General features: G+C 41.9%; 2 protein-coding genes across 3 annotated transcripts in view; both read left to right on the top strand.

The window, feature by feature from the left end:
- The first annotated feature begins 3,751 nt into the window (after window positions 1-3,751).
- On the top strand, window positions 3,752-26,945 carry NATD1 (N-acetyltransferase domain containing 1). 2 transcript variants are annotated; one of them, XR_008399615.1, is made up of 4 exons: window positions 3,752-3,881; window positions 17,615-17,733; window positions 18,169-18,347; window positions 25,923-26,945. XR_008399615.1 is itself a non-coding variant. In XM_053694703.1 (3 exons), exons 1-3 carry the CDS (start codon window positions 3,788-3,790, stop codon window positions 18,283-18,285), a joined length of 330 nt encoding a protein of 109 aa, XP_053550678.1. In that variant the 5' UTR covers window positions 3,752-3,787; the 3' UTR covers window positions 18,286-23,687. The 2 variants fall into 2 exon arrangements, 1 of the variants encoding a protein (XP_053550678.1); XM_053694703.1 differs by lacking the exon at window positions 25,923-26,945 and having other exon boundaries at window positions 18,169-23,687.
- TMEM11 (transmembrane protein 11) overlaps window positions 17,614-27,442 on the top strand; it is a 73,448-nt gene continuing 63,619 nt past the window's right edge. The window contains exon 1 of the mRNA XM_053694702.1: window positions 17,614-17,733. Coding sequence (XP_053550677.1) covers window positions 17,693-17,733 — 41 coding nt within the window. The 5' untranslated portion in view covers window positions 17,614-17,692. The remainder of the gene's footprint in view (window positions 17,734-27,442) is intronic.

Raw genomic sequence — 27,442 nt, 5'->3', positions numbered from 1 at the left:
CAATAATGTAATATATAATAATATAATAATGTAATGTATAACAATATAATAATGCAATGTATAATAATATAATAATGTAATGTATAATAATATAATATAATAATGTAATATATAATAATATAAAAATGTAATGTATAATATAATAATGTAATATATAATAATATAATAATGTAATGTATAACAATATAATAATGCAATGTATAATAATATAATATAATAATGTAATATATAATAATATAAAAATGTAATGTATAATATAATAATGTAATATATAATAATATAATAATGTAATGTATAACAATATAATAATGCAATGTATAATAATATAATAATGTAATGTATAATAATATAATATAATAATGTAATATATAATAAAATAAAAATGTAATGTATAATATAATAATGTAATATATAATAATATAATAATGTAATGTATAATAATATAATAATGTAATGTATAATAATATAATATAATAATGTAATATATGATAATATAAAAATGTAATGTATAATATAATAATGTAATATATAATAATATAATAATGTATTATATAATAATATAGTAATGTAATGTATAATAATATAATTTAATAATGTAATATATACAGTAATAATATAATAATGTAATGTATAATAATATAATATAATAATGCAATATATAATAATATAAAAATGTAATGTATAATATAATAATGTAATGTATAATAATATAATATAATAATGTAATATATAAGAATATAATAATGTAATGTATAATAATATAATATAATAATGTAATGTATAACAATATAATAATGCAATGTATAATAATATAATTTAATAATGTAATATATAATAATATTATAATGTAATGTATAATAATATAATAATGTTCTATATAATAATATTCTATATAATAATATAATAATGTAATATATTTATTTATTTATAAAATATTTTACCAGGAAGGATACATTGAGATTTCTCTCGTTTTCAAGTATGTCCTGGGTCCACAAAACATTGCATTGATACATATTTGAGATATGTAGAGAGGGATCTCTTAAAGGATATTAGGCTTGAGGAAGGTTTGAAAGTGTGCGGGAGGTCATTCCATAACTGTGGCGCTCTGTAGGAAAAGGAGGATCGAGCTGCTTTCTTTTTGTATGGAGGCAAGCTAAATAATGTGCTGTTATTGGATCGGAGGTTATAGGTGGTGGGAATAGCCGGGGAGAGCATTCTGCTCAGGTAGGGTGGGAGCTTCCCAGAAAGGCTCTTAAACACAAGGCAGGAAAGATGGAGGGTGCGTCTGGATTCCAGCGACAGCCAGTTTAGTTCTTTTAGCATGTCACAATGGTGGGTCCTGTAGTTACATTGTAGCACAAAGTGGCAGAACGAGTTATGCAATGTATTACGTTTATTAAGGTGAGTTTGCGGTGCAGGTGCGTATACTACGTCCCCGTAATCCATGATAGGCATCAGCATTTGCTGTACAATCTTTTCCTTTACTGTAGGGCTAAGGCAAGATTTGTTTCTGTACAGGGCACCTAGTTTTGGATAAAGTTTAGATGCAAGTTTTTCTATGTGGAGGCCAAAAGATAGATTAGGGTCTAACACAGTGCTTTCCAAACTGTGTGTCGTGACACATTAGTGTGTCGGCAGAAGTGTGTAGGTGTGTCCCTGCTTCAGCAGAAATTTTTTTGAATTTACATTTTTTTTTTAGTTTCCGACATTTTCGCCTACCTGCTACGCATATCACATGGTTGACACGTGATTGATACCTAGTGGGTCACAGATCATCTTAACCTATTGATGCAGCTCAGTGGGAACTGAAACTATTTCCATTGGCGGCACATTGGCTCCTGACTGCACGTGTAGTCTCCTCAATCAGCTAGTGACTGCATGTGTAGTCAGTGAGTGGGACAGCAGTGTGTTTGCAGCACAGACAGTAGTCAGTCGGACTCACAGAGCTGAGGGCGGCAGCTTGAGATGAAGTCAGAAGTCAGTTTTTTTTGCAGCTAGCTCCCAGTAGTGCATTGCTGCTCCTGGTCTTGATATATGGATAGGAAGTGGAAGCTTAAAAATGCTTGATGATGAAATGAGTGGCTTTAGCTAATATTCCACCAAATATTCAGAAACTGTGTTCATCCCATCAACCTCATACATCCCATTAAAATAGTAAGTAGTTATTGGTGTTATTAAACTTTTTTTTAATTCTTGCACATACTTACTGTTACTTGTAAATACATATCGTTATTATATCATTTATGTATGTGTCCGTATCTCTTAAACCAAGTTAGTTTAACCTCCTGTTTGCTAGTACAACTAAATTACTGTGTCACAAAATGATGTAGGTCTAAAAAGTGTGTCACCAACATGAAAAGTTTGGAAAGCTCTGGTCTAACAACATACCCAAGTATTTGAAAGAGTGGACTGCGGTAAGCGTGCAATTGGATTTTGTTTTGATGCGTAGATGGGAATTTTGTAATTTGTGTAATTTAGGTCCCGTCCCAAAGATCATTGTGACTGTTTTGTCAGTGTTTAGGAAGAGTTTGTTTTTTGAGATCCACTTTTCTACCTCTGTGAACTGGTCTTGGAGCACTGCTTCAAGCTGCTGCAGATCGGAATGGTTTGCATAGATTACCGTGTCGTCTGCGTACATGTGTACAGTTGAGGATTTGCAGACATAAGGCAAATCATTTATAAATAATGTGAATAGTAGGGGGCCGAGAATGGAACCTTGGGGAACACCACACGTGACTGAGAGAGGGAGAGTCACTGTTAGAAATGGAGACATATTGTGATCGATCTGATACATATGATTTAAACCAGGTTAACGGACGATCAGCAATACCAGAGTTTTTTAGTTTGAGCAGTAGTATGTCATGGTCTACTGTGTCAAAGGCCTTTGCAAAATCAAGGAAAATAGCTCCAGTTAGGTCTCCTTGTTCCATGCCAGTTTGGATGTTGTTGCAAACTTTTAGGAGGGCAGTTATATTATAGTAATATAATATAATAATGTAATATATAATAAGATAATAATGTAATGTATAATATAATAATGTAATGTATAATAATATAATAAATGTAATATATAATAAGATAATAATGTAATATATAATAATTTAATAATGTAATGTATAATAATATAATAATGTAATGTATAATAATATAATATAATAAATGTAATATATAATAAGATAATAATGTAATATATAATAATATAATAATGTAATGTATAATAATATAATAATGTAATATATAATAAGATAATAATGTAATATATAATAATATAATAATGTAATTTATAATAATATAATAATGTAATGTAATACTGTAATAAATTATAATAATGTAATACAAAACTTTAATGTAATAGAATAAAATAATATAATTTAATAATGTAATATAATGATGTAATATAATCTAATAAAATATAATAATGTGATATAATATGATGATGTAATATAATATAATAATGTAATATAATGATGTAATATATAATATTGTGCCAGTCACGTGATAAGTTGTAAATATCCAAATAAGGTCAGTCACGTGACACAATGTAATCAGCTGGCGTTTAACTAACATACTATGGAATGTATGCAAACACAGAACACTATGCGCTGATTGGCTGTTCATCTAGCATTACTCTGATTGGACACACTAGAGAATAGTACGGCAATTGGCTATCATTATCTGGAATCTCGCTGCGATTGGTCGGATCACTTGCAGTTCACTGATTGGACGCACTGCGCACGTGACCTCCAGCTGATTTTTCTGGTAGTGTTTGGGGAACCCCCAGCCGTACATGGCGCACTCTGCCCCGGACACTATGGAACAGGCCGGCTCCATCCGGGTGGAGCACGATAGGAAGAGGAGGCAATTCTCTGTACGGCTCAATGGTATGCGGGGGTCACTGGGAGAGAGGGGTCCCTGTTGGTGTCAGGAGATGTTGATTGCGGGTTACAGTGGTGGTCAGGAGGAGGGGGCTTCTTGTATGGGAGGAGGAAGAGGGTTCTTGGGTGCAGAAGGAGGGGGCTTCTTATGGGGAGAAGGAGGAAGAGGGGGGTTCTTGTTTGGGGGGAGGAAGGTTTTTGTGGGGGGCAGGAATAGGGGGCTTCTTTTATTGGAGGAGGAAGAGGGTTCTTGTGGGGGAGGATGAGGAAGAGGGGGGTTTCTTGTGGGGGAGGATGAGGAAGAGGGGGGTTTCTTGTGGGGGAGGATGAGGAAGAGGGGGGGTTTCTTGTGGGGGAGGATGAGGAAGAGGGGGGTTTCTTGTGGGGGAGGATGAGGAAGAGGGGGGGTTTCTTGTGGGGGAGGATGAGGAAGAGGGGGGGTTTCTTGTGGGGGAGGATGAGGAAGAGGGGGGGTTTCTTGTGGGGGAGGATGAGGAAGAGGGGGGGTTTCTTGTGGGGGAGGATGAGGAAGAGGGGGGGTTTCTTGTGGGGGAGGATGAGGAAGAGGGGGGGTTTCTTGTGGGGGAGGATGAGGAAGAGGGGGGGTTCTTGTGGGGGAGGATGAGGAAGAGGGGGGTTTCTTGTGAGGGAGGATGAGGAAGAGGGGGGGTTCTTGTGAGGGAGGATGAGGAAGAGGGGGGTTTCTTGTGAGGGAGGATGAGGAAGAGGGGGGTTTCTTGTGAGGGAGGATGAGGAAGAGGGGGGTTTCTTGTGGGGGAGGATGAGGAAGAGGGGGGATTTCTTGTGGGGGAGGATGAGGAAGAGGGGGGATTTCTTGTGGGGGAGGATGAGGAAGAGGGGGGATTTCTTGTGGGGAAGGTTGAGGAAGAGGGGGGCTTCTTGTGGGGAAGGTTGAGGAAGAGGGGGGCTTCTTGTGGGGAAGGTTGAGGAAGAGGGGGGCTTCTTGTGGGGAAGGTTGAGGAAGAGGGGGGCTTCTTGTGGGGAGGAGGAGGAAGAGGGGGGTTTCTTGTTGGGGGAGGAGGGTTCTTGTGGGGGTCAGGAATAGGGGGCTTCTTGTGGGGGAGGAGGAAGAGGGGGGTTCTTAGGAAGGTTCTTGTTAAGGGGAGGAGGATTCTTCTGGGGCAAGAGAAGGGGGATTCTTGCAGGGAAGAAGAGGAGGGGTTCTTTTGGGGGACAAGAGGGGATTCTTAGGGGTACTTTTGGGGTAGAAGAAAGGGGGAGAAGAGGGGGTTCTTAGGGGTACATTTGGGGGAGAGGAGGAGGGGGTTTCTTGCAGTGGAGCAATAAAATGGGGGTACTTAGGGGTAATTTTGGGGGAGGAGGAAAAGGGGGGGTTCTTGCGAGGGACAAGAGAAGGGGATTCTTAGGGGTACTTTTGGGGTAGAAGAAATGGGGGGAGAAGAGGAGGAGGGGGTTCTTGGGGGTACAATTGGGGGAGAAGAGGAAGGGGTTTCTTGCGGTGGATAAGAGAAAGGTGGGGTTCTTGATACTTTTGGGTGAAAAGAGGAGGGGGTTCTTGCATGGGAGGTGAATCCTTGAGGAGGAGGAGGGGGTCCTTGTAGGGCTGAGTTTGGGGTGGGCACATTCCTTGGGGGGGATAGTTGGGAAAACACTATCTCCTTGGGGGTGCAGATGAGTGAGGGGAGATTACTCATTTAAGATAGAAGGAATATATAAACAACAAAACCAATAATCACAATTCTCAAAATATAAATACATTTTTGACAAACTATTAACACAATAAGTGAAAAAATATAAATATATCATATACATGATTACATATCACAACATGATGATACTGTCCCAAAATTGAATTCTTTGATCCTTTCCTTGAGTCCAAACAGCACCTCAAGAAAACAAAAGGGAAAGATAGTGTGATCCTGTTGATATAAATCAAACCGAGAAATTCAGAAATACGTTACTCATGGGGTTTAGAGCTTTTATTGAGCTCTTTTGGTGGTATGATAGGCCCATAACAAGTTATTACAGGCACATCAGTGAATTCATTGTATTGCAGACTTTCTGACACTTGTTTTGCCTAAACAGGCTTTCTCAAGGATACATTCAGTATCTACAAACCAGATATTTAAATGACATGGTATCCTACCATTGGTGACTGCCATTAAATTATATATATAATAATTTTAGAAGGAAACAAAAATGATGGTGAGGGAACGCAAGGGTTGGAGGGTCACTGAGAGAGAGTAGGGCATTTGGGGGTGTCACAGAGGGAAAGTGCAGGGTACAGGATAGGGCTGACACACAGAAACAATAACCATACAAATAAGGCTGTAGGGTCCGTATCAGGTTGCTTATGGATGGTGCAGAATAACCGGGTTTAGACCTATTCATACTATGTGGTACCACCATGACAGCCGCAGATTGGCACACTTGAGGGACCTCTGTATAGCACTCTTTATTCTGCACAGTGTCACAACAATTGAGTTGCTGTTTCCTCTTCACTAAAATAGCAGCGCAGCAGAGCTGTGTCTTTGTGCACCCGGAGCTGCCTTCAGCCGTGGGAGGGTTTGTTGCCAGCCTGGTCACTGGGCAGCATTTGGGATGAGTGATTTTGTTTTGGGAAATGCAGATCATTTAAGTTGGATCTTATGAAAAAGCCACTTTTCTAATATTGGGTCAGTGACTAAAATCAGTGTCAGGCTTTTCCTTATAATCCATTTACCTTATTTAAAGATTGATACTTACACCAGTCTTATAAAAGGATGAATTTATTAAATGACAAATCTATACATGAGTGCTGAGAGAAGCGTCTAACATACAAGGCTCTATTCCTCTATCTACAGTATAGACTAATGCCTGTGGGTATGTGCATGCAAAGAAAGCTGAAGTCTCTATTACCTTTGGTGTTATTTTGTCCTTCCTACCTGTCCTTTACACAGCATATTTAAAGCAATATAGCCACAACTTAAAGATTGTCTTAACCAATCAAATGCCTAATTTAATTTATGTCCAGTTGATAAATCCCAGAAGAAGTAGCCAACTAACTGTAGGTGTCACCCTTGTCCAAGAAATGGCATTTGACAGGACTCCAGGACATATGTTGTTAGCCTCCTTTTGATGTTGGACAATGCTGTTTATGACCCTTTTTATAAGAACATGGGCTATATTCGTCCTTTGAAGTTCCATGAATATGAAGTTGTTATGGTACTGACCCTCCCAAGGTCTTCATAAGCCTTTAGCTCTGTGATGAGGACATACTTTGAAGTTCTGTTCAGAGATGCCATCTGTTGTATTCCAGTCTAGTACATATTTACAAGGAGATACCATTCTTAAGAAACCGGTTTAATACTTTGAAGCTCTGTTTAGAGAGATACCATCTCCAGTTAGTTTCACTTGTCCCTAGAAACTGGTTTAGATATTAAGTCTAAATTCAACAAGAAATTGTAATCCAAAATGACTTATTCCAGATCTAGTTGTCCGCTCCATCATTTTGCTTCTTATGTGATTGCAAGGTATGTGGGGAGTTGTGGATGCACAGAGAGAGTTCTGGTCTGTGATACGGCACCTACAGATTACCAAAGAGCCCACCAGGCACATAGGGCAGGCATGGGAGGGTTACATAGCTAAGCTGGTACTTGCTTAATCATCCTTTTATATAGTAAGGGTAACACTAACTTGTCTTTAAAGCAGGATGCTGCGCGGCTGGGCATGGCTCGCGATTCTCAGCGGAGAAGGAAGTTCTGTAGCAGAAGTGCCTGAGCTGCCATATCCTGCCTGGCTGCTGATGTGTGGCTGAGCTGCCATATCCTGCCTGGCTGCTGATGTGTGGCTGAGCTGGGTCGTGCATTATGTGAGCTCTACCTGTGAATAGGGCCAGGAATAGCTTTGTTGTTTACAATAAGATTAGGGGCTGGGTGTAAGATAAACAGCAGCAGACTGCTATGTATGTAGCATTGATGTAATGTGTTCCTCTGCTTCATTCCTGACTTCTTGTACACTCTGCACTCCCAGCCACACACAGAAGCTTTACTGGCTCAATATACTGTATGTGACTTTCATTTTGTTACCTATTTTTTCTGTTATTTTATAGTGTTTGTTTTTCCCCCCATATAGAGGCAGAAGAAAATATTCCAGACCTCGAAAGCTTGACCCTGCAGCACACTACAAAGTGTTTTTTTTAAATATGTTCATGAGCTTATTTATATCCCTAATTAGCTATGGGAGAACAAAATGGAATGTGTACTTAAAGATTTTAAATGCTTTTTAATTGTAATTTCGTTTGCATTATTTTGTAGGCAGGGGACCTGAAACGTCTTAAGTATATGTATCTCCTCTGCTGTGGCCAGTTATCAAACAGATACAAATAAGCTCCTGGACTAATCAAACAGTCCTCATACAACAAAATGATCTAGTCTCTCTGGAGCTAGTAGAAAAGCCAATAATTTCATAGTTAAAGAGACATAATACTCATAGGCTAAATCACTTGAAACTGATGCAGTATAACTGTAAAAAGCTGACAGGAAAATATCACCTGAGCATCTCTATGTAAAAAAGGAAGATATTTTACCTCACCATTTCCTCAGCTCACCAGAGTAAGTGTTCTGTAAAAAGTTATCTTTCAGTTACTGCCCAGCTGCAGGTAAAAAAAGGAAGAAATGAGCAGCAGCCAGTCGGGATCAGCAGTGCTGAGGTCACAAACTCTTGTTGTGATCTCATGAGATTTCATAGTAAACTTCCTTAAACTGAATAGGGAAATAGCATGAGTGTGCACAGGGCTCACTCCCTTGCTGGTCCTGGGACATACATACTGATTTGCTGCTTAAAGTCCTTTACAATGGGGTGTGAATACTTAGAACAAACTATCTTTCTTTTTTACATAGAGATGTTCAGGTTATATTTTCTAGTCGGGTTTTTAGCTATGCTGCATCATAGAAACATAGATATTGACGGCAGATAAGAGCCATAGGCCCAGCAAGTCTGCCCGACCTTACCTAACAGTATAAACTTATCTAGTTCGTAGGATAGCCCTATGCTTGTCCCATGCATTTTTAAAGTCCCCCACAGTGTTTGTTGCTACTACCTCTTGAGGAAGTTTATTCCATAAATCAATCACTCTTTCTGTAAAGAAGTGCTTCCTCAAATTACTCCTGAATCTACTACCCTTCAGCTTGAGCTCATGACCCCTTGTTCTTGAATTTTCCATTTTATGTAAAATACCCACAGCCTCAGTTTTACTAAACCCTTTAATGTACTTGAAAGTTGCTATCATATCACCTCTTTCCCTTCTCTCCTCTAAGCTATACATATTTAGGTCATTGAGCCTATCCTGGTAAGTTTTATTTTTTAGACCATGTACCATTTTGGTAGCCCTCCTTTGCACAGATTCAAGTTTGTTAATATCCTTCTGAAGATATGGTCTCCAGAACTGCACACAATACTCAAGATGAGGCCTAACTAATGATCTATAAAGTGGCATAAGAACCTTACTATTTCTGCTGCAAATACCTCTACCAATACATCCAAGCATTCTGCTAGCCTTACTCGCTGCATTACTACATTGTTTACTAAGTTTTAAATCATCTGAAATAATAATTCCCAAGTCCTGTTCCTCGTCTGTAACAGTCAGTAAAGTGTCATTGAGTCTGTAATTAACATTTGGATTTTTCTTCCCTAAATGCATTATTTTACACTTTGCTGTGTTAAACTTTAGACCCCAGTCATTTGTCCAATCCTCCAATTGTTGTATATCACTTCTCATTTTGTCTACCCCCCCTGGAACATCCACTCTGTTGCAAATTTTTGTATCATCTGCAAAGAGACATACTTTCCCCTGTAGCCCTTTGCTGATATCGCAGATAAATATGTTAAACAAAACAGGCCCCAGAACTGACCCCTGAGGAACACCACTAGTAACAGCCCCCTCTGCTGAATGAACTCCATTTACTAAGACACTTTGTTTTCTGTCCTTAAGCCAGCATTCCACCCATTTCACAATTTTTGAATCTAGACCAAGGAGATATAGTTTGTGAATAAGTTTGTGTGGGACGGTGTCAAATGCTTTGCTGAAATCTAGATATGCTACATCAACTGCTCCTCCCTTGTCTAATACTTTTGTTACATAATCAAAGAAGTCAATTAGATTAGTCTGACATGATCTCCCTGAAGTAAAACCATGCTGATTTTGGTCCTCTAAATTGTTTGTCTTTATGTAAGTCATAATTCTTTCTTTTAAGAGGCTTTCCATTAATTTCCCTACTACTGAAGTTAAACTAACTGGCCTGTAGTTGCCAGATTCTTCTCTACTGCCCTTTTTATGAAGAGGTATTACATTTGCTATCACTTTCAAGTGTTTCAACATTTGGGTATTATGGCCCTTTAAATTGCAAGAGAAGGTGGGAAAAGAAAGAGCCTGTTGTGCAGAGAGTTCTTTTAATATCAGGTAATGGGATTTGCTATCTATAAACGTACTTAGCATTAACCTACGTGTGGCACAGATTCTTCTCCTGGGGCATTGCTGAGTGCCATCTTGGTGTGCACCCACAGCAGCTGGGCAGCCCTAATATGAAACTGAGTGTACACTCCATGTACCTCTTTAGTTCAATACAATCTGTATTGTTCATGCCATAAATAGACCCCCCCCAGATTCCAAGTGTCTGCAGAAAGACCTTTTATACAGGCACTGTTACTGCCTGCAGCATTATTTGTGACTCATACACAGGGATGTTGTGAGCAGTGGCTAATATTGGGTTCAGGTAATGTCCCTTTAAATACTAGTACTGCAGTGCAAGGGCCCTCCTGACTGGGTATGTGTCACACTATTATTAAGTGCAGGGGTCACCAGTGATATTAGCAGTGCTGTATGTATTAACCCTCTGCCTACTGACTGGCTATGTGTCACACTATTATTAATGGCAGGGGTCACTAGTGATATAAGCAGTGCTGTATGTATTAACCCTCTGCCTACTGACTGGCTATGTGTCACACTATTATTAATGGCAGGGGTCACTAGTGATATAAGCAGTGCTGTATGTATTAACCCTCTGCCTACTGACTGGCTATGTGTCACACTATTATTAATGGCAGGGGTCACTAGTGATATAAGCAGTGCTGTATGTATTAACCCTCTGCCTACTGACTGGCTATGTGTCACACTATTATTAAGTGCAGGGGTCACTAGTGATATAAGCAGTGCTGTATGTATTAACCCTCTGCCTACTGACTGGCTATGTGTCACACTATTATTAATGGCAGGGGTCACTAGTGATATAAGCAGTGCTGTATGTATTAACCCTCTGCCTACTGACTGGCTATGTGTCACACTATTATTAATGGCAGGGGTCACTAGTGATATAAGCAGTGCTGTATGTATTAACCCTCTGCCTACTGACTGGCTATGTGTCACACTATTATTAATGGCAGGGGTCACTAGTGATATAAGCAGTGCTGTATGTATTAACCCTCTGCCTGCTGACTGGGTATGTGTCACACTATTATTAAGTGCAGGGGTCACTAGTGATATAAGCAGTGCTGTATGTATTAACCCTCTGCCTCCTGACTGGGTATGTGTCACACTATTATTAATGGCAGGGGTCACTAGTGATATAAGCAGTGCTGTATGTATTAACCCTCTGCCTACTGACTGGCTATGTGTCACACTATTATTAATGGCAGGGGTCACTAGTGATATAAGCAGTGCTGTATGTATTAACCCTCTGCCTACTGACTGGCTATGTGTCACACTATTATTAATGGCAGGGGTCACTAGTGATATAAGCAGTGCTGTATGTATTAACCCTCTGCCTCCTGACTGGGTATGTGTCACACTATTATTAATGGCAGGGGTCACTAGTGATATAAGCAGTGCTGTATGTATTAACCCTCTGCCTACTGACTGGGTATGTGTCACACTATTATTAATGGCAGGGGTCACTAGTGATATAAGCAGTGCTGTATGTATTAACCCTCTGCCTACTGACTGGGTATGTGTCACACTATTATTAAGTGCAGGGGTCACTAGTGATATAAGCAGTGCTGTATGTATTAACCCTCTGCCTACTGACTGGGTATGTGTCACACTATTATTAATGGCAGGGGTCACCAGTGATATTAGCAGTGCTGTATGTATTAACCCTCTGCCTACTGACTGGCTATGTGTCACACTATTATTAATGGCAGGGGTCACCAGTGATATAAGCAGTGCTGTATGTATTAACCCTCTGCCTACTGACTGGGTATGTGTCACACTATTATTAATGGCAGGGGTCACCAGTGATATTAGCAGTGCTGTATGTATTAACCCTCTGCCTACTGACTGGCTATGTGTCACACTATTATTAATGGCAGGGGTCACTAGTGATATAAGCAGTGCTGTATGTATTAACCCTCTGCCTACTGACTGGCTATGTGTCACACTATTATTAATGGCAGGGGTCACTAGTGATATAAGCAGTGCTGTATGTATTAACCCTCTGCCTACTGACTGGCTATGTGTCACACTATTATTAATGGCAGGGGTCACTAGTGATATAAGCAGTGCTGTATGTATTAACCCTCTGCCTACTGACTGGGTATGTGTCACACTATTATTAAGTGCAGGGGTCACTAGTGATATAAGCAGTGCTGTATGTATTAACCCTCTGCCTACTGACTGGGTATGTGTCACACTATTATTAATGGCAGGGGTCACCAGTGATATTAGCAGTGCTGTATGTATTAACCCTCTGCCTACTGACTGGCTATGTGTCACACTATTATTAATGGCAGGGGTCACCAGTGATATAAGCAGTGCTGTATGTATTAACCCTCTGCCTGCTGACTGGGTATGTGTCACACTATTATTAAGTGCAGGGGTCACCAGTGATATTAGCAGTGCTGTATGTATTAACCCTCTTCCTACTGACTGGCTATGTGTCACACTATTATTAAGTGCAGGGGTCACCAGTGATATAAGCAGTGCTGTATGTATTAACCCTCTGCCTGCTGACTGGGTATGTGTCACACTATTATTAATGGCAGGGGTCACTAGTGATATAAGCAGTGCTGTATGTATTAACCCTCTGCCTACTGACTGGGTATGTGTCACACTATTATTAATGGCAGGGGTCACTAGTGATATAAGCAGTGCTGTATGTATTAACCCTCTGCCTACTGACTGGGTATGTGTCACACTATTATTAATGGCAGGGGTCACCAGTGATATAAGCAGTGCTGTATGTATTAACCCTCTGCCTGCTGACTGGGTATGTGTCACACTATTATTAAGTGCAGGGGTCACCAGTGATATTAGCAGTGCTGTATGTATTAACCCTCTGCCTACTGACTGGCTATGTGTCACACTATTATTAATGGCAGGGGTCACTAGTGATATAAGCAGTGCTGTATGTATTAACCCTCTGCCTACTGACTGGGTATGTGTCACACTATTATTAAGTGCAGGGGTCACCAGTGATATTAGCAGTGCTGTATGTATTAACCCTCTGCCTACTGACTGGGTATGTGTCACACTATTATTAATGGCAGGGGTCACTAGTGATATAAGCAGTGCTGTATGTATTAACCCTCTGCCTACTGACTGGGTATGTGTCACACTATTATTAAGTGCAGGGGTCACCAGTGATATTAGCAGTGCTGTATGTATTAACCCTCTGCCTACTGACTGGCTATGTGTCACACTATTATTAAGTGCAGGGGTCACTAGTGATATAAGCAGTGCTGTATGTATTAACCCTCTGCCTACTGACTGGGTATGTGTCACACTATTATTAAGTGCAGGGGACACTAGTGATATAAGCAGTGCTGTATGTATTAACCCTCTGCCTGCTGACTGGGTATGTGTCACACTATTATTAAGTGCAGGGTTCACTAGTGATATAAGCAGTGCTGTATGTATTAACCCTCTGCCTACTGACTGGCTGTGTCACACTATTATTAAGTGCAGGGTTAACCAGTGATATTAGCAGTGCTGTATGTATTAACCCTCTGCCTGCTGACTGGCTATGTGGGTGGCACACTATTATAAAGGGTAGGGGTGACAGGAGTGGCAATTGGTTCACTGTCCTAGTTTTATAAGCAGTGCTGTATGTATTAACCCTCTGCCTACTGACTGGCTATGTGTCACACTATTATTAATGGCAGGGGTCACTAGTGATATAAGCAGTGCTGTATGTATTAACCCTCTGCCTACTGACTGGGTATGTGTCACACTATTATTAAGTGCAGGGGTCACCAGTGATATTAGCAGTGCTGTATGTATTAACCCTCTGCCTGCTGACTGGGTATGTGTCACACTATTATTAAGTGCAGGGGTCACCAGTGATATTAGCAGTGCTGTATGTATTAACCCTCTGCCTACTGACTGGCTATGTGTCACACTATTATTAATGGCAGGGGTCACTAGTGATATAAGCAGTGCTGTATGTATTAACCCTCTGCCTACTGACTGGGTATGTGTCACACTATTATTAAGTGCAGGGGTCACCAGTGATATTAGCAGTGCTGTATGTATTAACCCTCTGCCTACTGACTGGGTATGTGTCACACTATTATTAATGGCAGGGGTCACTAGTGATATAAGCAGTGCTGTATGTATTAACCCTCTGCCTACTGACTGGGTATGTGTCACACTATTATTAAGTGCAGGGGTCACCAGTGATATAAGCAGTGCTGTATGTATTAACCCTCTGCCTACTGACTGGCTATGTGTCACACTATTATTAAGTGCAGGGGTCACTAGTGATATAAGCAGTGCTGTATGTATTAACCCTCTGCCTACTGACTGGGTATGTGTCACACTATTATTAAGTGCAGGGGACACTAGTGATATAAGCAGTGCTGTATGTATTAACCCTCTGCCTGCTGACTGGGTATGTGTCACACTATTATTAAGTGCAGGGTTCACTAGTGATATAAGCAGTGCTGTATGTATTAACCCTCTGCCTACTGACTGGCTGTGTCACACTATTATTAAGTGCAGGGGTCACTAGTGATATAAGCAGTGCTGTATGTATTAACCCTCTGCCTACTGACTGGGTATGTGTCACACTATTATTAATGGCAGGGGTCACCAGTGATATTAGCAGTGCTGTATGTATTAACCCTCTGCCTACTGACTGGCTATGTGTCACACTATTATTAATGGCAGGGGTCACCAGTGATATAAGCAGTGCTGTATGTATTAACCCTCTGCCTGCTGACTGGGTATGTGTCACACTATTATTAAGTGCAGGGGTCACCAGTGATATTAGCAGTGCTGTATGTATTAACCCTCTGCCTACTGACTGGCTATGTGTCACACTATTATTAATGGCAGGGGTCACTAGTGATATAAGCAGTGCTGTATGTATTAACCCTCTGCCTACTGACTGGCTATGTGTCACACTATTATTAATGGCAGGGGTCACTAGTGATATAAGCAGTGCTGTATGTATTAACCCTCTGCCTACTGACTGGCTATGTGTCACACTATTATTAATGGCAGGGGTCACTAGTGATATAAGCAGTGCTGTATGTATTAACCCTCTGCCTACTGACTGGGTATGTGTCACACTATTATTAAGTGCAGGGGTCACTAGTGATATAAGCAGTGCTGTATGTATTAACCCTCTGCCTACTGACTGGGTATGTGTCACACTATTATTAATGGCAGGGGTCACCAGTGATATTAGCAGTGCTGTATGTATTAACCCTCTGCCTACTGACTGGCTATGTGTCACACTATTATTAATGGCAGGGGTCACCAGTGATATAAGCAGTGCTGTATGTATTAACCCTCTGCCTGCTGACTGGGTATGTGTCACACTATTATTAAGTGCAGGGGTCACCAGTGATATTAGCAGTGCTGTATGTATTAACCCTCTTCCTACTGACTGGCTATGTGTCACACTATTATTAAGTGCAGGGGTCACCAGTGATATAAGCAGTGCTGTATGTATTAACCCTCTGCCTGCTGACTGGGTATGTGTCACACTATTATTAAGTGCAGGGGTCACCAGTGATATTAGCAGTGCTGTATGTATTAACCCTCTGCCTACTGACTGGCTATGTGTCACACTATTATTAATGGCAGGGGTCACTAGTGATATAAGCAGTGCTGTATGTATTAACCCTCTGCCTACTGACTGGGTATGTGTCACACTATTATTAAGTGCAGGGGTCACCAGTGATATTAGCAGTGCTGTATGTATTAACCCTCTGCCTACTGACTGGCTATGTGTCACACTATTATTAAGTGCAGGGGTCACTAGTGATATAAGCAGTGCTGTATGTATTAACCCTCTGCCTACTGACTGGGTATGTGTCACACTATTATTAAGTGCAGGGGACACTAGTGATATAAGCAGTGCTGTATGTATTAACCCTCTGCCTGCTGACTGGGTATGTGTCACACTATTATTAAGTGCAGGGTTCACTAGTGATATAAGCAGTGCTGTATGTATTAACCCTCTGCCTACTGACTGGCTGTGTCACACTATTATTAAGTGCAGGGTTAACCAGTGATATTAGCAGTGCTGTATGTATTAACCCTCTGCCTGCTGACTGGCTATGTGGGTGGCACACTATTATAAAGGGTAGGGGTGACAGGAGTGGCAATTGGTTCACTGTCCTAGTTTTATAAGCAGTGCTGTATGTATTAACCCTCTGCCTACTGACTGGCTATGTGTCACACTATTATTAATGGCAGGGGTCACTAGTGATATAAGCAGTGCTGTATGTATTAACCCTCTGCCTACTGACTGGGTATGTGTCACACTATTATTAATGGCAGGGGTCACCAGTGATATAAGCAGTGCTGTATGTATTAACCCTCTGCCTGCTGACTGGGTATGTGTCACACTATTATTAAGTGCAGGGGTCACCAGTGATATTAGCAGTGCTGTATGTATTAACCCTCTGCCTACTTACTGGCTATGTGTCACACTATTATTAATGGCAGGGGTCACTAGTGATATAAGCAGTGCTGTATGTATTAACCCTCTGCCTACTGACTGGGTATGTGTCACACTATTATTAAGTGCAGGGGTCACCAGTGATATAAGCAGTGCTGTATGTATTAACCCTCTGCCTACTGACTGGCTATGTGTCACACTATTATTAAGTGCAGGGGTCACTAGTGATATAAGCAGTGCTGTATGTATTAACCCTCTGCCTACTGACTGGGTATGTGTCACACTATTATTAAGTGCAGGGGACACTAGTGATATAAGCAGTGCTGTATGTATTAACCCTCTGCCTGCTGACTGGGTATGTGTCACACTATTATTAAGTGCAGGGTTCACTAGTGATATAAGCAGTGCTGTATGTATTAACCCTCTGCCTACTGACTGGCTGTGTCACACTATTATTAAGTGCAGGGTTAACCAGTGATATTAGCAGTGCTGTATGTATTAACCCTCTGCCTGCTGACTGGCTATGTGGGTGGCACACTATTATAAAGGGTAGGGGTGACAGGAGTGGCAATTGGTTCACTGTCCTAGTTTTATAAACAGTGTTGTATATATTAACCCTCTTCCTGCTGAGGTCAGTAGGCTGTTTGGCACTAATGATAACATAAGGTATAATGTTAGTTTATCAGGAATGTACATAGTTCTAGTGAAATAGTATGACAATATTCACTAAGATGTTTGCTGTTGTACACTGGCCTGCTTAACATTCACATAAAGGTGAATCCAGAATTAACAGGAACTGATGTAGATGGGGGCAGCAGTTACACAAAATGGGCTGTTGAGTGACCTAGGATTTAACCTCTCTTGCTTTTCTAGGCTGCCACGACAGAGCGGTTCTGCTGTACGAGTATGTAGGAAAGAAGATTGTGGATCTGCAGCACACAGAGGTGCCTGATGCCTTCAGAGGCAGAGGAATTGCTAAACACCTTGCCAAGGTAGGAATCGGTAGGGTGAAATGCCAGGAATCGTCAGACGTTAGTAACCTGTAGCCTTAGGGCAGCTTTAGGAAGTCCAGAAGTGTGGGGCTCGAGTAACCCATTAGATCTGTTTGCCGCCACAACAGTGACTGACTGATGTAAACATCATTGTCTGACCTAATAGGCTGGCAGTACCCATAACTACTGCACTAATAGTGATCTGCACCCTTGTACTGAATATGCCCGAAGAATATGCACCGCATGTGAGTGTAAATACGTGATCATTTAGTTACTTTAGCTCAGATCCCGTGGAACTGACAAGCACACACAGGGATTATAGGATTTAGGTACCTGGGGGTGAAGGCCAGGCCTTATGTACACAGGCCGCTAGCTTGCTTTAGATGGGCAATACTTTGCTGCTTTGGTTAACTCTCTGCTTTCTCTGCCCTACAGGCTGCTATGGACTTTGTGGTAGAGGAGGATCTGAGGGCGCATCTGACCTGCTGGTACATTCAAAAATATGTGAAGGAAAATCCCCTCCCTCAGTACCTGGAACGATTGCAGCCTTAGTCTGGATGCTCCAGAACACCCTTCTTATACCAGCGTATGGAGCACACTCTACCCAGACATTGGTGGGTCTCCTAGATGGAGGGCGGCCATATGAGGACAATTGTTTGGCATGTGCCATGGCTGAACTCTCATGAGATAGGACATGTGAGGGAACTGCTGCCTCTGTGAATGCTCTGGCTTTGGGAGGTGTCTGGTGTTGCTCACTGTATGCTGTGACCGACCAGAGCACTTTGTACTTTTGTGTAGGGAATCTCTGCTCTGGGTTTGTTTTGTGTCATTACCTTACAAGAGAGGATATTGGGTGCCAGCCTTTATCGCATGTCCCATCAGGTGGTGATATGGAACTGTACATCAGCTGGAGACAAAGTCTTGTTGGGTTATCAAGTGCTACATCACAAACTTTGTCAGCAATGGAGAATAATGTGACCACTCCTAATATTTAAAGCTTCTATATCTGGTGTTTATACAAGCAACACTTCCTGATGGGCTGCTGCTGTATGGCTGGGTCCCTCTGCTAGTAAGAGGTTCTGAAGGGTGTAACCTACATACGTCCTCAGACTGGGGCTGTCATTATGTAGAAGCTACCACTGTCAGTGATACTCGGGGCAACCAACCTACGTCCTTAGACTTGAGCTGTCATTATGTAGAAGCTACAAGTGCAGTTAATTGACTTTCTGTACGTTGTCATGTTACAATTTGTCCCTCGTCCTGTATTTATTGGCCCATCTGTAAACCCCAAACTTTTCTTTCATGATTTGGATAGAATATACCATTTTAAACAACTTTCCAATTTACTTCTATTAGGTAATTTGCTTCATTCTCTTGTTATCCTTTCCTGAAGGAACAGCATTTCACTACTCGCAACTAGATGAACACATCTGGTTAGCCAATCACAAGAGACAAATGTGTGCAGGCACCAATCAGCAGCAGCTCTCTCTAGTGTAGGATATGTGCATTTTTTCAACAAGGGATACCAAGAGAACAAAGCACATTTGAAAATAGAAGTGAATTTAAGTGTTTTACAATTACACGCTCTATCTGAATCATGCAAGTTTACTTTAAACCCCAGGAAACCGCTTAAAGGGATAGGATAGTAAAAATCAAATTAAAATGTAATTCCTCATAAATGATTTTAGATAATAAATATAAAACATGAATTATTTTTCTTGCTTCCGCACACTCCCTAGAGACGGTGAAACTCAAATTCATTAAGTTAAAGTGAATGTAAACTTTCAAGAATCAGTGGCCGGTTTTTAAAAATACAATTAAAAACATGTTATGCTACATGTTATTCAGTGATTGCTCGGAGCAGTGCACAGCAAAGGGAGACAAGTTATCAAGTGATACTAAAAGTCACGAGATTTAAATGCTTATAAAACCTTTTTTTGTGCAGCTCGTTGTGTAATTGCTGATGTTTTCTGTGCACATATAAAACAGGCTTTAATGTTCTTTTAAGCCACTTAAAGGGACAGTAAAAAGGTTGAGATTGTAACATAAATGTGTAAAACAACTAGGAAGATTTCTGTGGCTAGAGGCTCAGTGACTTTGTCTCCAGCTAATGTACCCATGATCACGGCTTGTGTAGGACATAGACTCTGCCTGCAGCTGGTGCTTCCGGCTTTGTGTCACAGGGGCTGCTGGGATAACGTATGCTGCATACTGACCACATGGAACACTCATCGGAGATACACCCGAGGTCAGTGAATCTCCCAGTCTCTGGATGTTCTATGCAGCAGCCCTGGTTTTGTCACCAAGTGCTCCACTCGGTGACGTAGGGAGTGTTACCTGACCTTTCTTCCTCAGGTGGTGGAGGCTGGAGCAGCTCTTCCAGTGAATTGGTGCTATGTGTTTATTCCCTAAATGCTGCCCTGAGAAGACCTCACTCCTGTGCCCTCGGCCATCGCCAGCTGTGTTGCATTTATTCATCACACCTACATACAAGTTACCGCGTGTCCCTTATGTTTGTGTGTCACATTTATTTATTGCTAGAGATGGGGGCGTCTCATCAGACAGGTTACTTATAGGCCGGGGAGCCCCAGAGCAGGAAGCTTACAGGGCTGAAGGCTGATGTGATAACATTGTGCATATGCAAGTACTCATGGGGGTAACCTTTATTATGCACAAAATAGTTTTAATTCAAAGTTGTTTATTTTCATTTTGATACTAACACAGTGTTCTCCATAGAAAACCTTGCCACTGGGTGGGGGCAGTGTATTACTTGGCACTTTTTATAACATTTTCTTCTATCTAAAGCACACATTAATTGCATAATTTAACATCAATGTATTTAATGATAATTTGTCCAATAAACATAAAAAAAAAGAGTAAGTTCCAAGAGAGAAGACTAAACAAATATAGGTTTGTACAGTACTGGTTCTGTTTGTTAAAACTCACTGGCGGAAAAGTGAAACTCCCAAATCTCTATTGGTGGATAGTGACGCGCTACAAGCTTAAAGGGACACAAAACCCACTTTTTTTTTTCCTGATTCAGATAGCTACATTTAGCCACCAATCAGCAAGCGGTACCCAGGTGCTGAACCAAAAAATGGTCCGGCTCCTAATCTTACATTCCTCCTTTATAAATAAAGATATCAAGAGAATGAAGAAAAATTGACAATAGGAGTAAATTGGAAAGTTCCCTAAAATTGCCTGCTCTTTCTGAATCATGAAAGAAAAAAAATTGGGGTTGTGTCCCTATGAAAACAATATTTTAGAGGGGGTTCCCTAAAGACAAAAAATTTAAATTGTCCTTTTTTTTTTTTTTTATATGCAACAAAAATTGACTTAATGAGTCTAATATCCAGCAAGCAGCAGACCTGTGCCTGTTACATTAGAAAGCTGAGAAGATAATATTAGATCAGAAGTACATGCATGTCATACACCCACATAACGCAGTGGCATGCACATACAGATAACGTCACATGTGGGCGCATGCAGCACCACTCACACACACACAATGTCATACACTCATGCAGCGCCACTCACACATAATATCCAGCATGCATGCAGCGCCACACACACACACAATGTCATACACTCATGCAGCGCCACTCACACATAATATCCAGCATGCATGCAGCGCCACACACACATAATATCCAGCATGCATGCAGCGCCACACACACACACAATGTCATACACTCATGCAGCGCCACTCACACATAATATCCAGCATGCATGCAGCGCCACACACACATAATATCCAGCATGCATGCAGCGCCACACACACATAATATCCAGCATGCATGCAGCGCCACTCACACATAATATCCAGCATGCATGCAGCGCCACTCACACATAATATCCAGCATGCATGCAGCGCCACACACACGCACAATGTCCTGAACGCATGCAGCGCCACTCACACATAATATCCAGCATGCATGCAGCGCCACACACACGCACAATGTCCTGAACGCATGCAGCACCACTCACACATAATATCCAGCATGCATGCAGCGCCACACACACGCACAATGTCCTGAACGCATGCAGCGCCACTCGCACACATGTCATACACGCATGCAGCGCCACTCACACACATGTCATACACGCATGCAGCGCCACTCACACACATGTCATACACGCATGCAGCGCCACACACACACACACACACAGTCATACACGCATGCAGCGCCACTCACACACATGTCATACACGCATGCAGCGCCACACACACACACACAATGTCATACACGCATGCAGCGCCACTCACACACATGTCATACACGCATGCAGCGCCACTCACACACATGTCATACACGCATGCAGCGCCACTCACACACATGTCATACACGCATGCAGCGCCACTCACACACATGTCATACACGCATGCAGCGCCACACACACACACACAGTCATACACGCATGCAGCGCCACTCACACACATGTCATACACGCATGCAGCGCCACACACACACACACAATGTCATACACGCATGCAGCGCCACTCACACACATGTCATACACGCATGCAGCGCCACTCACACACATGTCATACACGCATGCAGCGCCACTCACACACATGTCATACACGCATGCAGCGCCACTCACACACACACACACAGTCATACACGCATGCAGCGCCACTCACACACATGTCATACACGCATGCAGCGCCACACACACACACACAATGTCATACACGCATGCAGCGCCACTCACACACATGTCATACACGCATGCAGCGCCACTCACACACATGTCATACACGCATGCAGCGCCACTCACACACATGTCATACACGCATGCAGCGCCACACACACACACAATGTCATACACGCATGCAGCGCCACTCACACACATGTCATACACGCATGCAGCGCCACTCACACACATGTCATACACGCATGCAGCGCCACACACACACAATGTCCTGAACGCATGCAGCGCCACTCACACATAATGTCATACATGCATGCAGCACCACTCACACACATGTCATACACGCATGCAGCGCCACACACACACAATGTCCTGAACGCATGCAGCGCCACACACACACATAATGTCATACACGCATGCAGCGCCACACACAAATGCCCTGCACGCATGCAGCGCCACACACACACATGTCATACACGCATGCAGCGCCACTCACACACAATGTCCTGAACGCATGCAGCGCCACACACACATAATGTCATACACGCATGCAGCGCCACTCACACACATAATGTCATACACGCATGCAGCGCCACTCACACATAATGTCATACACGCATGCAGCGCCACACACACACACATAATGTCATACACGCATGCAGCGCCACTCACACATAATGTCATACACGCATGCAGCGCCACACACACACACATAATGTCATACACGCATGCAGCGCCACTCACACATAATGTCATACACGCATGCAGCGCCACTCACACATAATGTCATACACGCATGCAGCGCCACACACAGATGTCCTGCACGCATGCAGCAACTTATACACACACACAATGGCATGCATGCACAAATATGCAGCAGCACGCACACAGTCATACACATCACATGTACACAGAGCAGCACACATATACATCACCCCACACTCGCAGGCAGCGGCACATACACACATCTCACGCAGGCATGCACAACGTCACACATACATATTGCATTACACGTGCAGCGTCACGCACACCTAGCATTACACAATATACTACAAATACTCCCAGCCAGCTACACACTGTGCTTCCTGCTCTCTGGTCTGCGTGTCCCTATCTGGTGCCTTTTCCTATCTAGGACGTGTCGCACGTTCTTGTTCCCACCCCTGTATCCTCCTCCTGATTTAATTTTGTCCATCTGTTGGTTCTGTTGCATGAGTAGAATAAATGTTACTAATGTCTGTGGTTATGTATCTGGTCTGTATGCAGGTATAGAACCTATAAAGAAAATGATTTTGTATAAATCTGGGTTGTCCGACTGTTTCTCTGTTGTTTCTCAAACTACTGTAAGACTCAAGGTGAGGGGGAGATTACACCGTATGTTACATGTGAGGGGGGGGATTACACCGTATGTTACATGTGAGGGGGGGGATTACACCGTATGTTACATGTGAGGGGGGGGATTACACCGTATATTACATGTGAGGGGGGGATTACACCGTATGTTACACATGAGCAGAGGTGAGGGGGAGATTACACCGTATGTTACACATGAGCAGAGGTGAGGGGGAGATTACACCGTATGTTACACATGAGCAGAGGTGAGAGGGAGATTACACCGTATGTTACACATGAGCAGAGGTGAGGGGGAGATTACACCGTATGTTACACATGAGCAGAGGGGAGAGGGAGATTACACCGTATGTTACACATGAGCAGAGGTGAGGGGGAGATTACACCGTATGTTACGCATGAGCAGAGGTGAGGGGGAGATTAAACTGTATGTTACACATGAGCAGAGGGGAGGGGGAGATTACACTGTATGTTACACATGAGCAGAGGGGAGGGGGAGATTACACCGTATGTTACACATGAGCAGAGGGGAGAGGGAGATTACACCGTATGTTACACATGAGCAGAGGGGAGGGGGAGATTACACCGTATGTTACACATGAGCAGAGGGGAGGGGGAGATTACACCGTATGTTACACATGAGCAGAGGTGAGGGGGAGATTACACCGTATGTTACACATGAGCAGGGGGGAGATTACACCGTATGTTACACATGAGCAGGGGGGAGTTTACACCGTATGTTACACATGAGCAGAGGTGAGGGGGAGATTACACCGTATGTTACACATGAGCAGAGGGGAGTGGGAGATTACACCGTATGTTACACATGAGCAGAGGTGAGAGGGAGATTACACCGTATGTTACACATGAGCAGAGGTGAGAGGGAGATTACACCGTATGTTACACATGAGCAGAGGTGAGAGGGAGATTACACCGTATGTTACACATGAGCAGAGGTGAGGGGGAGATTACACCGTATGTTACACATGAGCAGAGGTGAGAGGGAGATTACACCGTATGTTACACATGAGCAGAGGTGAGAGGGAGATTACACCGTATGTTACACATGAGCAGAGGTGAGGGGGAGATTACACCGTATGTTACACATGAGCAGAGGTGAGGGGGAGATTACACCGTATGTTACACATGAGTAGAGGGGAGGGGGAGATTACACCGTATGTTACACATGAGCAGAGGGGAGTGGGAGATTACACCGTATGTTACACATAAGCAGAGGTGAGGGGGAGATTACACCGTATGTTACACATGAGCAGAGGTGAGGGGGGAGATTACACCGTATGTTACACATGAGCAGAGGTGAGAAGGAGATTACACCGTATGTTACACATGAGCAGAGGGGAGGGGGAGAGTACACCGTATGTTACACATGAGCAGAGGTGAGGGGGAGATTAAACCGTATGTTACACATGAGCAGAGGTGAGGGGGAGATTACCCCGTATGTTACACATGAGCAGAGGGGAGGGGGAGATTACACCGTATGTTACACATGAGCAGAGGGGAGGGGGAGATTACACCGTATGTTACACATGAGCAGAGGGGAGAGGGAGATTACACCGTATGTTACACATGAGCAGATGTGAGAGGGAGATTACACCGTATGTTACACATGAGCAGAGGTGAGAGGGAGATTACACCGTATGTTACACATGAGCAGAGGTGAGGGGGAGATTACACCGTATGTTACACATGAGTAGAGGGGAGGGGGAGATTACACCGTATGTTACACATGAGCAGAGGGGAGGGGGAGATTACACCGTATGTTACACATGAGCAGAGGTGAGGGGGGAGATTACACCGTATGTTACACATGAGCAGAGGTGAGGGGGAGATTACACCGTATGTTACACATGAGCAGAGGGGAGGGGGAGATTACACCGTATGTTACACATGAGCAGAGGTGAGGGGGAGATTAAACCGTATGTTACACATGAGCAGAGGTGAGAGGGAGATTACACCGTATGTTACACATGAGCAGAGGGGAGGGGGAGATTAAACCGTATGTTACACATGAGCAGAGGTGAGAGGGAGATTACACCGTATGTTACACATGAGCAGAGGGGAGGGGGAAAGGCCTCGTTCTCCGCATTGACAGGTGAGTTTATTTCTATACACGACCAGATTAGTTGTTCAGTTTGCTATAGTTCTGCTCTTTGTTTCTTTTACAGGTTTTTTTTTGGTCATCATAAACGATATACTTTTTTAGGATAAGGATTCAACGTCACCATTTGGACACTTTAAGACAATCCATATTAGCGGATCTTCACCCTTTCCGCCAAAGACACGTTGATTTTATACTTGTCGCTAAGGACCTTCTACTTGGATTTCATATATTACGTTTATATGTATCTGACATTTTTTAAGTATATGTCATCTGTATTATGATGGTCACCGCATATCGGTTCTTTTATTCCGTTTAGTTGGCTCATATTCTTAAATTCTTTGTTTGCTGTATAGTCAACTTACCAGTGTTATATAGTCGACCCCTTAGTGGAATACCATATATATATATATTTTTGAACTTCTGTTGGATTGGCCAATCCATGTTCGCTTTTGTATGTATAATCTTTTCTCACTATTTAGATCTACCTATGTTCTTATATTAACAGAACACAGCTATTATCTACTTGTCACATTGAAACATTAAGACAACTAGCAAATCTTTTATTAGTCGAGTCTTTATTTTGATTTATATATTAACGCAACTAATGTTTATTTTACCTGCCCAGTTTTTGATGTTTAGATTTTCTTTATGCTAATAGTATTGTACTTTTAAGTTGCACCTTTCTTGTTCACAATTGATTATTTTTGCAAAGCCAGAGATTTATCCCTCTTTTAGAGTTACACAACAGTATCATCAGCTTGTTGATTAAACCACCTCTGCACATGTTCTCTATATCTTTTACACGGTTCCGTTGGTAACACTACAGGACTTATATTACGGCCAATAGCTGTCACATTACCTTATCTTATAGCGGCCATAGAAATTTTTGTTTTCATAATAATTGTTTGCTATATGTTTTAGATAGATCATTTCTTTGGGTACACGCTATTCTCAAAACGTTTTATCCCATTTCTTTTGCAACTATAGTTGCTACCAGTTGAGACACTAACAATTTGCCTGTATGTGAAATATCTCTGATATTTTGAATGTGAAAACATAGTTTTAAAATAAAAACAATTTGATAATATTTTTTACTTGAGATATCTCCTACTTAGAGATTGAAAGAAACCTTTCAATTAGCAGATATATTCATCTTTTTTAACCCATTCCCAAAATTGCCCAAATACAGTTCTGGTTTATGGTATGCCCTTTATTTTAGCTGTATAAACATATAGCTTGCTTTTGTTTGTATTTGTTTTTTACCAAAGAAATCTGTTATTGTGTTATCTATGTGTAAAACACTCTAACAACCTAACAGTACTCAGTACTTTGTCACCTACACACTCCACTATACTTATCCGTTAGTTGTTATAAGCACATTATTGGTTATATACCTATCAGTTTTGCAATTTGAGGCATTAAAAGGTTTTTTTCAAACATCACATTTGTGCACAATATTTGTGACATCATTAAGACTTAAGTCACAGATAATTACTAATACTCATTACCCCAGAAGCAGAACTTTTTTTCACTTTCTGCAATGAGATTTTTTTAGTGATTTTTTTCTGCAGGTCATTTTTAAAT

Source organism: Bombina bombina, chromosome 11 (assembly GCF_027579735.1).
Source record: "Bombina bombina isolate aBomBom1 chromosome 11, aBomBom1.pri, whole genome shotgun sequence".
Lineage (NCBI taxonomy): Eukaryota > Metazoa > Chordata > Amphibia > Anura > Bombinatoridae > Bombina > Bombina bombina.
Note: the sequence above shows the minus strand (reverse complement) of the source record. Positions and strands in the feature narration are given on the sequence as shown.

Bases quoted from the DNA above. Each gene is read 5' to 3' on its own strand.
- NATD1 (XM_053694703.1), top strand. From the start codon at position 3,788: ATGGCGCACTCTGCCCCGGACACTATGGAACAGGCCGGCTCCATCCGG. The intron at 3,882-17,614 runs GTATGCGGGGGT...TTGCTTTTCTAG, and splicing joins ATTCTCTGTACGGCTCAATG to GCTGCCACGACAGAGCGGTT. The intron at 17,734-18,168 runs GTAGGAATCGGT...TCTGCCCTACAG, and splicing joins TTGCTAAACACCTTGCCAAG to GCTGCTATGGACTTTGTGGT.